Source organism: Oryzias latipes, chromosome 21, assembly GCF_002234675.1.
Source record: "Oryzias latipes chromosome 21, ASM223467v1".
Lineage (NCBI taxonomy): Eukaryota > Metazoa > Chordata > Actinopteri > Beloniformes > Adrianichthyidae > Oryzias > Oryzias latipes.
The window spans coordinates 14,224,894-14,240,037 of NC_019879.2; the positions used below are offsets into that span (position 1 = coordinate 14,224,894).

The window sequence follows — 15,144 nt, forward strand, 5'->3', positions numbered from 1 at the left end:
GAGATCCATGAAGCGCTCCCAGTAATGGAGCTCTGACACAAACTGTATATTAGCAGTGTGCTGAGTGAGGTTCATATAATAGGACCGCATGGTTTTGAAGGCTAATGGGAGAGATCTTTAGACCTCAGATGCTGTTATCTGATTATTTTAACAGAAATGTATAATCTTCTAGTTTTAATGGTAGTTAAATAAAATAAGTGGTTTGCATTTAATGCATTGTGAAAGCCAGATTTTTGACATAAGTCATGATGAGAAAAGTCAGTGTCCACAAGGCTTATTTTATAAATGTTGCTGACTACACTTTTGTTTTCATGATAGCAAACAAAAATTCAGTGAAATTGACTACAATGCTTTATTCTGTTATTTCTTTAGGGACGCTCCAGCAGCTTTTTTTGCTCGTAAAAGAATGGCTTATAAGAGCAATGTCAATGACTTGGCCTTTCAGTTTTTCTGATCTGTTTGTTAACTTTATTTATCTAGTGTGAGATCAATGGAGCAACACAAAAAAACTTACTGATCTGCAAAATTCCAGAGACCTGTTCTTGAATTCCCAAAAAGGATTTTCATCTTGTTAAAATTACTTCTCTGCTACTCTTTACTCGTGGCTTTACTACACTGTAAGAACTACTCTGTGCATGTGTTATTGCCTGAAATTTGGCTTTTACCAATTAAGCCAAATAATTATTCTTTGGCTTGACATGCTTCCATATTTACCCTGAGAAAGCTGGGTTTTTCTTCGCATCTTGAAAAAATCAGCCGTTGTTCTCAAAACTGTTAATTAAACCGAGTGTCTCCAGTTGGTTTAATGACCAAAATCCCTCCTGATAGTTTTAAAACTTGTCTCACTTTCTTGAAAAGAAGAACACACTTTGATGTGTTTTAAATTGGACACAGCATTAGGTTAGTCTCATGCAGATCATTTGAGTTGCTTAGTTTGATGAATTTTGATTAAACACGTGATGAACACCATCTTTTCTGAACTATAGCGCACACCGGATTATAAGGCGCACCGTCAATAAATAATCAATTTTCGGAATGATGTCATATGTAAGGCACACCAAACTATAAGGTGCATTACGTGAAACAAGGGTCAGACATAAGTCCACAAGTAACTAGACTTTATTACCTGTGTTCACATTAACCCTTAAACACGTAAAATGCTACATGTTAACCATGTTAGAGTATCCACAATACCTGTAATCCTCCACTCTGTTGGCAACACATAAAAAAAACAGACTGATAGGCTACTGCTAAAACTAACATTACTGAGTATGCTAACTCCTAACCATGATAGCAACACATAAAGGAAACAGTCCAATACAGCTACATGTTAGCCACGTTAAGAGCATTTACAATACCAGTGACTCACAACTTTGCTGGTAACATTTAAAGAAAAACACAGTCTGATACTGTTACACATTAGCTGTGTTCGTGCATTTACAACAAATGGTAAATGTGTACTTTTATAGCTCTTTTCTACCTTCCTGAAAGCCAAAAAGTGCTTTACTGTCACAGTCCCCTTCACTTACACACACACATTTACACTCTGCTGCTGTACACTGGTGCTAACTTACAACCGGCAACGTGTGGTTCAATGTCTTGCCTAAGGAAACTTCAACACAGGTGGGCAGGCGAAGCTCGAACCAAAACTCTGATCTCCTGAGGTCGACCGCTTTACCTCTGCACCCTAAATTATAACATCCGACATTGGTTGCAACCTGTACATAAACAGACATTTTGAAAGAGCACCATGTGACTCTCAAAATTGTTTGGACATTAATAAACACAACCAGGACTCATTAATATGGAATTCCAGAATATAAAGACACTGTGGTTTCTTGAAAAATAATTTAGGTTTTTAAGTAGTTGTTGACTCTCTGAAAAACCTGATTAAAAGCATTATTTTATAAACGGATAAAGGAACCACAAAAAAGTGAGTTAAAACAAGTAAATGTGTCCCTTCTTTCCATCACTGTTGCAGATTGTTGAAATTTTTAAGTAGTTTTTTACTTATTAGCTACAGTGTGAAGGTTTCTCAGTCATTCTGATATAGATTTCTTGATGACTGAAAGAAAAGAACATTTCTATCAATTTCTCATACATTTACAGAGAAAGGACAGTGTCATAGAAAAACACAAATGCAGAAAATTATCCACTTGCTGGTAATAAAACAACCTCTAACAATGAGAACCATAAAATATCGGATTAAAAGTATTGAATGATCTTAGCTGCTTTTACTTCTACATGATGTCATGTCCATAAGCATTTTCAGGTCCTGAGAGTCTGATCATTTGAGTGGTTTGGCAGCCATTTTTGTGCTTTTGAAACCGTACCACAAATCCACCCATGTGTTTTCCATTTCAGACAGATTCTTTTCATTTGCCATTGAATCCCTAAATGCAAAATGGTCCCCTTCTTTTGGTAATCATTACCGGCTCTGAGCTGGCCAGCTCCTCTGGACACTGATTTGATTCTAGCTGATTGGATTTGCTGCCTCGGCTACAGCCTGTCGCTCTCCTGCTCCCTCTCTGTCTCCATGCTTAATGGAGCCTTTCTAAAGGCTTTATTAGAAGTAATTTGCTGCAGCAAGCGCTGACTGATATCTGGGCCGTGACCCTGTCTTGCAGTTGAAGGGTAAAGAGGGAGTCCCAGTCATACTGGGACTGGCATGCCCTGCAATCTGTCTATAGATTAGAGTCTCTTGCCTTGTTCTGAATACATTTTGCGGTGGGCGATGAGGAAGAGTGACATGACAGTGCTCAGTGATTAGAAACAGAAATGTGTTTAGATGCAACTCTGTTGAAATGTACGGATTCCTGGATTGTGGAACAAGCATTATGTTTTTTTGTGGAAAAACCACAGACATGTGTCCAGTGTGCACTGGATGGGTTGGATCTGCAATCTCTGACATCATCTTTAGGGCTCTAAAAATAAAGATGAAGCCTACAGGTGGTCGAGCATACGGAATGAGGTTTACTCGACCTTCTCAGAAACTTTGACAAAAAATGTGATTGGATAGGATGAACTAAAGTTACAGTTTTGTTAAAGGCTAATGTTATTTACGTGCGACCAGCACAAAAAGTGATGAAAATACCCGTGGCCTACCTTTCTTTTATATAGTAAAAACAAACTCTTTTTTTCCTTTTTTTACTTGTCCAGTCCAACAACTGAGCAGACAGATAGAAGCTGAAGGCCTCTTGTCTTGGACATATTTTACTGTTACAACACGGGGTTCTGGATCTTTTATTTTTTTGTGATTTAGGCTAAACTTTATTTGTATTGGTTATATTTTTAACCCTTTTTTCGGTTGGACTGGATGGAAAAGAAAAAGGGAAAAAAAGGGAGGGATGTTGGAGACAGGTGGTAAGGGCACAGAAGAAAGGGGGAAGAGGGGAGTTAAGGAAATCTGGAGGGTGATTACAGAAGTGGTGGGGGGTGTGTGTGTAATCATTAAGCGACAAGATGCTGGAGGGTAATCATCATTACTGTATGGTGTGAATGAAGCAAAGTGATGTTAGAGCTAGGATATCAGGTTTGTGAGAGCATCAAAATCTGCATCTGATATTACTCAGAGGTAGTTCATGTTTGTCCTTGAAAGTCCATCTGTTACTCATAGCTGGGCTTTCTGCATCAGCTTTAAAAGTTACTCACATTCTCTGCGTTTCCATGGCTACACAGCATCCCTCATGAGAATGCTGCCATAAGCAACGTCTGTTTGTCTTTTGATATTGGATAACCAAGCTGCTTGCAGCGACCGGTCTTTTGATGAGATGGATTGATGCAACATAAGCATCCATATGAATGTTGTTGTAAACAGTTTGGGAGTATGAGTCTTGCTTCATAGAAAAAGGGGCCCCTGACCTTGAAACAAATCAAGCAGTTGTATAAGGATAGTTACTCCAGAAGTCAAACAGTTGCTGCTTTTGGGTTTTTTTAGCATCAGTTTGTGGAAAAGCTTTGCATAAAACACTTTAAACTGAAGGGAATTTATTGTTCAAAGAGATGTTAATCTGATACCAGTCACATCAATCAACTTGAAAACGTGCAGAGAAATTACAGGAAATGTGTTGTTCCACCTCATTGAATGATTCTGAAATCTAAAACATTTATAGATCTTAGTCGCATAGGATAAGCCCTTCATTTGAAACATAGTGTTTATTTAAATCTAATCTTTACTGATAGGATTATAACTGTGAGGGAAAGTTGTTTGCTCCAAATGATGGAAATACAGTATAATTTATTGTTTTAGAGCAAAAAAAATAAACAAGTGAGCACATCTGGAAAGGTTTTAGAGGAACAAAACCAACAGAGCTACAGATCCAAACCCACTGCCAGGTTTTCTCGCTCAGGTCTACATTTAGCATTTTTATCCAGAACTTTTCAAACTGATCCTAATCTCCTTTCTCACACCCAAACAGCTGGATTTTTTTCCCATAACAGAGGGAAGGATGATGAGGCTGCTGAGATTAGGCCCTCTTCAAATCAGTCATCTGTATGGCCCACTTTACAGTCCTGCATTGTTTTGCAGAGATAGATAAAACCTGAACAATAATCAGCTAATTTGAAGAGGATTTCATTGATGTTGTCATCCACTTTTTCTGAGGCGTGCATGTTTGTCTCAACAGCATAGCAGCCTTGCATGTGGCGCTGTAGGCACGAACAGATAATCCCTGCAGAGCCAAGAGAGGAGTGATGCTTTTGTCAGCTCATTGCTGCCATCAAACACAGCAACTGTGGACTCATCCGAAAAGTGTTATGATGTGAAAGGAAAGGATTTAGGCCATTTCTGCATTTTTGTTATTTTGTCCCGATTGAGTTTCATGAAAAATCATTCCTCCTTGATTGTGAGGGAGGCAGTCAACACATCTTTCGGTCTCTGCTCTTTAACTGGTGAGATGTGTAGACGGGGACATCCCTGAAAACAGGGTGTCTTTGAAGGAGAAGTGTTTACAAAATTTCCAGCAGAGACTGCTGCCATGCTCCATTAACATTTTTAATGCGGAGGGATTTTGTGGAATGCATCTTAAAGAGCTGGAGCACTTTCAAAAACCAAGCAGAGAAAGATGCTATTTCCATGCCTGATTTATGGGTCAACTTTTAAAACATCAGTGCAGACTGATGAAGAACATGCGTGTTGTTCTGTGTGGACATGGCCATCAAACCCTTTTCCATAGCATGTATAGAGGATTTTGAAGCAGCAGGGATTGTGACTAATGTGGAGACAGCTGCTGCAAAAACTAAAAATGACCTTAAAAAAATGTAATGATAAAGGATTAGATTTATCTGCGCTTTTTCTTGGTGCTCAAAGCACTTACAATTTGTCCATTATTCATTCACTCCTCATTCATACTTGGTGATGGTAACTACTAGTGTAGCCTCAGTTGCCACATTCACACACATTCACACACATTCACACACCGACCCATCAGTCACTGAACAACCTACCCTACTGCCTGAGCCACTGCCGCCCCAATGTGTGTAATTAAAAAAAAAAAAACATCCATTAAATGTTTAAAAACAGCAACATTTGATGGATTGTGGGTATCTGGGCCTCTTATTTTCTTGTATTTATCTTCTTAGTTTTGCTGCAGTGGAAGCAGGCGGAAGTCTGTCTCCACAGAAATGTCACTGGGCGTTCTGTAACAAATAACTTTTTTTTTTTAAACTGCAAACAAATGTTTAAAGGGGCACCAAAGATTCTTGCAAAGAAAAAATACTGTACTTTTGGCCCATTTAAATCATCCATTTTCATTTAACATCAAACAATAAATATGCTAACTTTGATGGTTGAACAACCTGCAAAATTGATCGGAGACAAAGAAGAGACAATAATGCAGCCTTCAATATAATTGAATTTGAGTTTTAATGCAAAATGTCTTAACATTACTCTGTATTTTAACAGCTTATTTAAAGCCACTTTTTAGACCCCTTTGTTTTCAAAAGACAAACTGCAAACAAGTCTAGCAATATTGGAGAGTGATGATGTGGAATTGGCATCATTCTCACTATTCTGCAGCAGTAGTTGGAGCTGCTATAGGCTCCTCCCACATCCCAGACAAACATTTTCTGCTCTATGTTCAGAGAACATTGCTGTTTGGTCCAGAGTGACATAATGGGGGAGACATTTTGGACAATGCAGACATTGACTGCTCATCATCGGAGGAAGAAAGTAAGGATCCACAGTTTTGTAGAAAGTTATTTGAGAAACAGCGTCCTAGTGAACAAAAATGAATTATCCTAACTCCATCCTTTTTGTGTAGAGTTTGCATGTTTTTTCTGGCTTTTCCTCCTGCAGTCCAAACACATGCTTTGTATGTTAATTGATGACTCTAAATTGTTCCTGGTTTGATTTTGATGTGTGACCTAGCAACAGATGGTTACCTGTCCAAGGGAACCCTGCCCTCACCCTACATTAGGTAGAGTGGGCTCTAGCAGCCCTGTGTCCCCAAAAGTCTCATTGTCACAGTCGCACAAGGTTCAAGCTAACCATCCACAGCTGTTTTCATTTTTGTTAATTGTCCTTAGGAGGCTGTCTAGTTTTCTGTTCGTCCTTGTCGGATTGTCTGCATTGTCACCCTTTTTTGTCTCACTTTTGGTTCACAGATTTTGTCATGTTGACGTTTATGTATTAAACCTTTACGTTTCTGTCACCAATCCTGGTCTCCAGGCACCACCGGTGCCTAAAAATTGATGGGTGGATAAAAAAGCTTCTGGATTTTCTTTTCTGAGGAGCTGGCAGCACTGTATGGAAAACCAAACCCAATCTGCCATAGCCACAGTTGGTGTGTGTTTCTTAGTGAAGTTTGTAGTACTTTCTGTTTCTTATGACTTGCTTTCGGCTGATAGAGTTTGGTAATTTATGCTCGGTAGAATTTTCCTCTCCAGTCGGTACTTTCAAGCTCTGGGCGTTTATTCAAACTCTCCAGGCCAATCAACACTCAAATGGTGAGCCAGCAATATCCAAGTGCAGAATTATCCAGAATGTGCTTCTTATTTGGAAAATGGCAAAAATGTAAACCCAGTTTCTGTAATTATTCCTGTTCGTGCTGAAGTCAACAAAACTGTGCAGAGTCCAGTCACTTTATTAAGTTACTAAAACTGTGAAATGAGCCACCTCCATGGGTGTCCGCAGTTGTGGACTGCAAGAACCAGACATCTGGTTCTTGGCAGCCTGAAGCATAGACATGACAGTAGGTCAAGTTTGGTCTGCAATCAATGTCACAAGGTTCGGACTAACTGAAAATTACAAGTTTAATTCCATAATGAACTAAACCAGGAATTTCTCCATTCTAATTCAAAAACTGGATGATGATTTATAGGCAAATACGCTGGTCTGTGTGTCCTGATGCACCACCTGCTGCTGTTGTATTTGAATGATTCAACCATCAGCTGAGCTCATGAATAATTTACAGAACATGGATTCAGTAATAAATATTTCATGCTGCATGAAAGTGAGCCAACACAGTGGAGTTCAGCATTGTCCAGCTGACTCACGCAGACATGATGGATGATGAAAAAGAAAAGAGATTTATCAGATCTTATATGCTTATGTTAGTTGTTATGAAAACCACTCTATGTTTGAATAAAAGGAGACTCTGTAGCTTGGGAGCTAATTTTCTCTTCATGAGCCAACATAAACCAATGCATGCCTTAATGAGACACTCAAATAGTGACTAACAAAAGTGGAGGTGCTTTCACAGCAGCATGTCTGTCAAAACATGAAGAAACCAAACATCAACTCATCAGTCTGCACTTTTGACTCATCTAAATCAAGATGTTCGGACCAACGTCTTATCCATTATTGCTTTATGTTTTCCTGGGCTGTCAGCTTCATTTGCTGATTGGGTTAGGTTTTGTAAGAAATCTAGTCGCTGAGGTTTAGAAAGCATGTTTTCCAGGTCAGGGTTAGTTGCATATCTTTATGCCCTGGCACCTCTCAACATCTTTTTCAAAAATGTTTGAAAACATCTTGATAGTTAGAAATTTGTAGGAAAATCTTACTGCTGGCCTGATCCGTCTGCTGGCCCGATCCGCCTGTTGTAGACTCCGAGCCTGACCCGCTCGCCGACTGCTAGCCTGATCCGCTCGGCGACTGCTAGCCTGATCCGACTGCTGGCCTGATCTGCCTGTTGGGGACTCCGAGCCTGACCCACCCGCCGAATGCTGGCCCGGTTCACCTTTTCCGGACTTTGAGTCTGAGCCGCCCGCCAACTGCTAGCCCGATCCGCCAGTTCCAGACTCCAGGTCCGACCTGTCTGTTCCAGACTCCAGGTCCGACCTGTCTGTTCCAGACTCCAGGTTCGACCTGTCTGTTCCAGACTCTGAGCCTCACCCACCAGCCGATTGCTGGCCAGACCTGCTTCGAGCTTGTCTGTTTCACTAGACAGCGCGGCCTCCTGGCCGTTCTACGAACCCGCCTCGCCGGACAGCCCGGCCCCCCGCGCTTCTGGACCTGCCTCGGATGCCTCGCTGGAGAGCACGGCCTCCTTGCCGCCCTCCGGACCCGCCTCAGCGGACTCATGGTCTCTGCCTCGCTAGTCTGCCCCCCTGTCTTGGCCCCTGTGGACTCTGTTGCCTGTTTAGTGTGGCCTCCAGATTCCCCCCTCTTTCCTTGGTTGACTTTTTTGGAACTTCAGAGCGGTTCCTTGAGGGGAGGTGGGGGGGTCTTTTTTTTGTTGTTTTTTTGTTGTCATGTTTTGAGTTCTGTTTCTTGTTTTATTTCGTTTTGTTGTAGCATTAAGTTTTACTTGTGGTCCCCATCTGCCCTTATGGTTGTCTCCTGTGTCTCGTTGTACGTATGTATTTAAGTCCTGTCCTTCCCTTGCTCCTGTGCTGGGGGGTATTCCAGAAAGCAGGTTATGCTAGCTCCCACGGTAAGTTTGAGGCTAAGGAAGTTGATAACCTCAGCTTTCGGTTCCAGAAATGGAGGTATGTTTCAGGGTATGTCAAGTTGCCATAGTAACTCATGCTCTGAACATAACCTGGTCTGGAGCAGGTTTAGTTGAAGGTTAGTTTGTTTTGAGAGAGGTGAAGCAGCGTGTTCATTTGAAGATGATTTAGTGGATGAAGAAGCTCAGATAATACTTTTACCACGTGAGAGGGTGATAAGATCACATTTGGATGTTGGAAAGATAAACTTTTTTACATTGTTGATCTAGAACTTGTGAGAGAAGTTTTTTTTTATCCTGTAGAGGGCGCTGTAGGTTGGGAAGGACAGAAGAACATGCGCGGAAGGATATGTCAGATGTGAGATCTGTGAGCTGGACCTCAGACTGTTGAGAGAACGTGAGCGAGTTGTTCCCGTTCTTTTATGTTTTTTTTTTGAAAGAAAGACAATTATTTTCAAGATATTGCCTCCCAGATAACACGTTTTGTTTTGTTTCACATTTACAAAGGACTTGGTCAGTTTTTTTCCATTGTGTAAATTCACCACCGTCGCGAGTGCCCAGTTCCCACACGCCGCAGCAAATGACGGATGTATGGTGATGGCGAGTAACCCAACTGGAGTCTGAACAGTCAGAAGCAATCTTAAAAGAGCCCTGGAACTCTGATTGCCTCAAAGGAGAAATTGAACACTGCGTTCAATTGTGGTAGGAGAGTGACTACCTTAATTCCACAGGAGGTGCCCAATCACCTGGATCTGAAAGAATTGCCCAAGGACGGAACAGACTTGTATTTCTTTTTTTAGATATTTTGTTTTGATTAAGAGAATTTTATATATTTTTATTGCATTATTTTTTCTGAACCAACCTGGTATATTGGGTTTAAAATTGAACTAAAGAGTATTTTTCTGAGAACCTTGCAAGGTAAAATTTGACCAACCCCGGGGTTAACCAATTTTCTTTCTACACAAATTTTATCTGGGTTATCAAGTTAAATTTTTCATGCTCTGTAATCATTTGAAAGTGTTTTTGTTAATTCGCATCCATTTATAAATAAGTTAAAAGTTAAAAAATCATAATTGTGGTCTGTGGTTATTTATTTAATTTAGTCTTTTCAACTGCTCCTCTGAATCTAGAACTATTCTGGTCCAACTCAGCATTTGAGGTGCTACATTCTAGTTCCCCGTTTTCTAGTGTTTCTAGTGTTTACAGTGTTTACAGTTTGGGGTTTGCCTGCCTCCAGTTTTTTTTAGGAGTTTTTCCTTAGTATTTTCCTATTGAATTCTGTGTATTCATGATCTTTTTGATTTTATGTTTAACTTTTTTAATTACTGATACGAAGTCCATCGAGACGACTGTTGTTGTGAATTTGGGCTATACAAATAAAATTGAATTGAATTTAATTGAATTGCCTGCTAACAATGCAGGGCTTTTGTTTTAGGTTGATTTTGAGTTATTAAGGACTTTACTCATCTGAAATGTCCTGCCTCCTCCTCTCTGCATCTGGGTACTCCCTCAACCCCCGCCGTGACAAAAATATATTATTTAGATTATGCTGTAAGCAAAATATAATGTGAAAAATTTTTTGTTTGTTGTTTTATGATGTCTTCAGCTGCTGGTATTTACTTTCTGCCTCTAATAATGACGCAAAAGCATTAAAAAAAAACATTTTTCTGATTTATTTCTCTTAAAAAGGGTAATTTCAAACATAAGTCAGTTTATTTGTGGACTTTTAAAGTCTCTAGAGAAAAAAAAATTTTTTTAGGAGAGGTAAAAACAAATCATTTAATTCACCATATAATGTCTGCATGGGTGACATGTCAGCTGATAACACAAAAAGCACAGAAATCTGTTAGAGTGGCTAGAGTGGCTGTTTTAGTGTTTTTCCACATAAGAAACTTTAAGATATGAATGTGCGTAAATGTTTGCACATTTATTCATGTGTTACCTTACACAGCTTCATTTTGGAACTTGATGCTACCTCTTTATGACCCACGAGTTTATCTATTATTGCATCGTGTTTCCACGCTGACTCCTTTCCAGTCTCGGCAGGTCTTTGCTTTTCCTTCTCTTAACCAGGTTAGTTTTCAGTGTCTGTTCTCTGGTCTTTTACAGGTAGCCTAGTTGTGGATCAGACTGGATGAGCCTGTGTGTTCATCCAGCCGCTGATCCATCCCCTGCTCTCTGGGTCGCAGAAAAGGATCTGATGAGACAGGAGAGAAAGGACCACCCGCTATGGCGAGTGGTATGTAACAGTCACTGCTTTTCTGTAAACATGCATTGATTCATGGAGGAAGTGTACTCTCACTGATCAACTAAACATTTGTGGACATTGAACCTGAAGTTTACGATGAGTGTGTGTATAGCTGGTGCAGCCGCTGAAGGTGCCGAGCAGAACCATCTGAACGTCCCCATTTCTGATCATGGACCATGGGCAACTGCAATGAACAACTTGGGGATCATGCCTGTGGGCATTAGTGGACACCAGCTGGTTTCAGGTAAATTCTTTAACCTTTCTTAATATTCCTTTATCCTCTTGACAACTAAACATTGTGTTTTTCTCTGTTTTTAACATGTTCTTGTAGCATTTTTCTCATAATGGAGGCAATTTATAAAGAAAATTCAGCCTTAAATTGAGTTTCTGAGCATTCCTTTGTTCAAATCCTTGTGATAAAAAAAGGGTGTTTGTAAAAGCTTATAGTTGTTACATTGAAGCTACGCTTCGGTCCATTTAAATGTATCCACTTGCGGATGACTGGATCCATGTACATCTTTTCTTCAATATCACATCAATATTGCTTCTCATTTTTGTTGCACCGGTAATGTTAGGTTTGGGTAGTGAGAGGAAATGGGGGCGGGCTTACTCTGGACCAACAGTCCTGTCCACAATTTAGAGGGAAATTTCTAATTAACTTCTGCTGCTCTGCAGAAATGATTTCCTAGAACACAACACACTTTTTTGATTTTGTCTAAAACAACAGACATTAGATTAAGGTCCGTATCCTGCTGCTGTTGTCAGCGGCGCTGAAAGTTGAGGTCAAGTTGTCTGCAGGTCAGAATTTTTTCTAAAAATCAGGGTCACTTCAGACTTTTGGAGAAAGCGATGAATCCAGGCGTCATATTTCTGGAAATTATTTGGCTCTTTGATTTATTACTGCATGTTGGTTCAGACGTCCATGATCAAACACTTCTCAAAGTCTTTCATGGTGTTCACAACCAGAACCTTGGACCAGTTCGGTGGACCAAGTGGTTTGACATAAATCCTGCAGCCTTTAACCCAAGTGTTCTCAATCTGCTGTCGCTTCCTGAGAAGCCTGGCATGTTTGGCGATTTCAGCATTCCTTCTGGTCAGATGGTCATTCAGATAAGCAGCGGATCCCTTCAGATTCCTCCTTTGATTCATCAGACCTAGCTTGTGTTTTTTATTCGTTCACAAACCTGATGAGGATCGCTGGTTTATCCGTCTCCTTTCTCCTGGGGAGCGGGTGGCAGATCTTGATAATATTTACATCCAGGGAAATCCCTTTAGACATGAGAAATGATTCCACTTGGTGTTCCAGAGTCTCTCCCTCGCTCCCAGGTTCTGAAGAAATCCTACCAATGCTAGCGCTATTAGCATTAGCAATGCTAACTCCAGCTGGATTTAGCTTTGCCCGAGGTTTGATCGGTACTCCAGTGAGAATGACATTATTCATCCTTGCTTGTTATTCCAGATCGTCCAGTCTTTTCTCCAGAATGTCGACCCTGTAATCATTTTGCTCATTTTGAGCTCGGAATCTTCAGAGGTCTTCCATTAGCTCCATGAGAGGAGTAAGCTTAGCGGTCACTTGCTCCATGAAAGGATACAACGCAGCTTGGATATCATCAAGAATCTTTTAAGGTCTTCGTAGGCCTGGTTTTTCTTAGGGGCCATGGTCAGCTCTCTTTTTTTGGAGAAGATCAACTTTTAAGTCACTTAAAGATAGTTGTTTAGCCGCCGTGAGCCACACGCGTCCGTGTTGTGTCAGATCTATGGTTCCACCTGATGCTCCTAATGCTCTTTATGTTACAAAAACACAACAATAATCCAGACTTGCACAATCTTTACATATGCACATTTTCTGTTTGCAGATGCAAAACCTATTTGCATTTGTGAAGTTCATTTCACAAATGTAAAATACTTCAGAAAAGCATAGCACTCCATAGATGCATGTCAGGCTGCACTGTGAATGCGTCGCCTACAAAACTGATTTAACACAGAACCCTGTGGGAACCATTAACACCTTAACATTTCCTGTGAACATTTTCCAATTTGTCTTGTAAAATTAATTAGATTTGGGGTTATAAAGCTTAGCCGTCACCTTTTCCCCAAAAATACCTGAAATGTTGTTTTTTTAAATGACAATCAGCATCTGATGTGAATAATAATAAAATAATAATAATAATATGTCTTTAGTATTATATGATTAAGGAGCTCCAAGCTAAAAGGTATTTGGAGCCAGATGCCTCAGAGCTAAATAGTGGCAGCTCACTCTTCCTTGTTTTTTTTATTTTTTTCATTTTTATCAAAATATATTCAACATTTCAGGCTTGTATGCTCCTTTGTGTCTTGTAGATTTCTCTTTATTTCTTTTTTGTGGCTTATCGTCTTTCATATGAGTGTTTCTGTTTTTTGTCTCCTGTTTTTTGTTTTTTGTGCTCTGTTTCTGTCTGTGACAGCTGCAACAAAGGTCTCAGTCAGAGAAATGACCCTGGCTCAACTCACTTCGGTTCTGGGAGAACCAGCCGCATGTGATTATGATGAATCTGTGGTGCAGAGGTGTGTAATCCACCAGGCGAGGTTATCGCAGAGTTTTCCAGGGACCTGAGGAATTTCTGGATGCATCCCGACTTCCCAGATGTATTGAACATTATCGCTCCACATGTTTTGGATGTTGTTTAGTTTTACAGAGTGGGAGATTCAAGAATAATAAAAGGTGTAGGAGTTTTTTTGTTTTATTTAAAGGGGTTGCAGAACACATGTGCTGGACAGGTGGTTTTAAGAAACAAACAAAAATGTCTCGGTCCAGATGAAAAGCTCTGCTTATTGGTGTAAAAAGGAAAAAAACTGATTGTGAAATTATATTTCTATGACTTCCTGTGTGGGAGAGCAGTGACTGTGACTGTGGGGAGGAAAGCATTAGCATTTTGGGCCAGTTTTCTCCCTCTGGTGACCTTCAAAATTTGGAAATTTCTTTGGACACTATTCATTTTTTCCAAAGTTGGATTTTCTTTGCCAGAATTTTAATTTTTCTGCTAGTCCCGTGTTCAGACTTTAAGGGCTTCTGGGGGAAACCTTTTATTACTGTTCTCCTTCACTCCCTGCACGCGGCTCTGACTCCCTCTTGCGCTGCACGCGCTCCCTCTTCGTACACACACGCGGGTGGTTTCAGCAGCACATACACATCCTCATTCTACAACAGAAGTTTCCGTCTCGCGAGGAAATACGACATATTTACTGCATTCCAATTATTCATTTCCATTGTTTTCATTTCCATGCACATTGTGTTCTTTAAAGCAGTGTTTTTCAACCAGTGTGCCGTGGCACACTAGTGTGCCGTGGGAGATGGTCAAGTGCGCCGTGGAGAAATTGCCCTCATTAACTGATCTAAAAATATTTTCCATCTCCAGGAAATCAGCTCTTTGTCCATCCAAACAGGCCCTGATAAAACACTGAGTAGTTAGGAATATAAAAGATCTTAAAATTACTTTTTCTTTGTGTTTATTTAATTCTATTAAAGACATTTTGATAAGAGTCACGGTACCGCGATTTAGCTGCAGCTATAACTGTGTAAGGAAAAGTCCCGCCCCTTTAACTGTCTTCGCCAATCATTCTTGAAGGCTTAATCACATGTCATCAGTCTGACCAATCAGAAGTGGTTAAAGTCTTCACTTCCTTGTTCTTAATTCTGCTGATAAAGTCGCTCAGTTCTAACAAAAATACCAGCTAGAGCTCGTCATTAGCTGGTGGTTCATCTCTTAGAAAAAAACAGCCGCAACTTCCTGCTTTTTCTGCCACAATTATCACAAAAATCCACGTGAGATTGCGCGCGCGGGGGGGGGGGGGGGGGGGGGGCTGTCGATCAATACAGACCATGAATTTCTGCTTTTTTTTTTTTTTGGATGCTGGTGTGCCGCGGGATTTTTGTCAGGGTTAAAGTGTGCCGTGGCTCAAAAAAGGTTGAAAAACACTGCTTTAAAGGATGATACTGTGGCCGCGTGTGGGAGGAGCTACTAGTTCTGA

General features: G+C 40.4%; 1 protein-coding gene across 4 annotated transcripts in view; it reads left to right on the forward strand.

Moving 5' to 3' along the window:
* Positions 1-15,144, forward strand: part of enox1 (ecto-NOX disulfide-thiol exchanger 1) — a 197,887-nt gene that overhangs the window by 92,552 nt on the left and 90,191 nt on the right. For 3 of the 4 annotated variants that reach the window (XM_011489515.3, XM_004081660.4, XM_020713096.2), the window contains 2 exons: positions 10,998-11,127; positions 11,249-11,380. In XM_011489515.3, coding sequence (XP_011487817.1) covers positions 11,118-11,127; positions 11,249-11,380 — 142 coding nt within the window. In that variant the 5' untranslated portion in view covers positions 10,998-11,117. Of the gene's footprint in view, positions 1-10,997; positions 11,128-11,248; positions 11,381-13,580; positions 13,681-15,144 lie in introns of those variants that run through there. The other variant, XM_011489513.3, reaches the window with a different exon arrangement.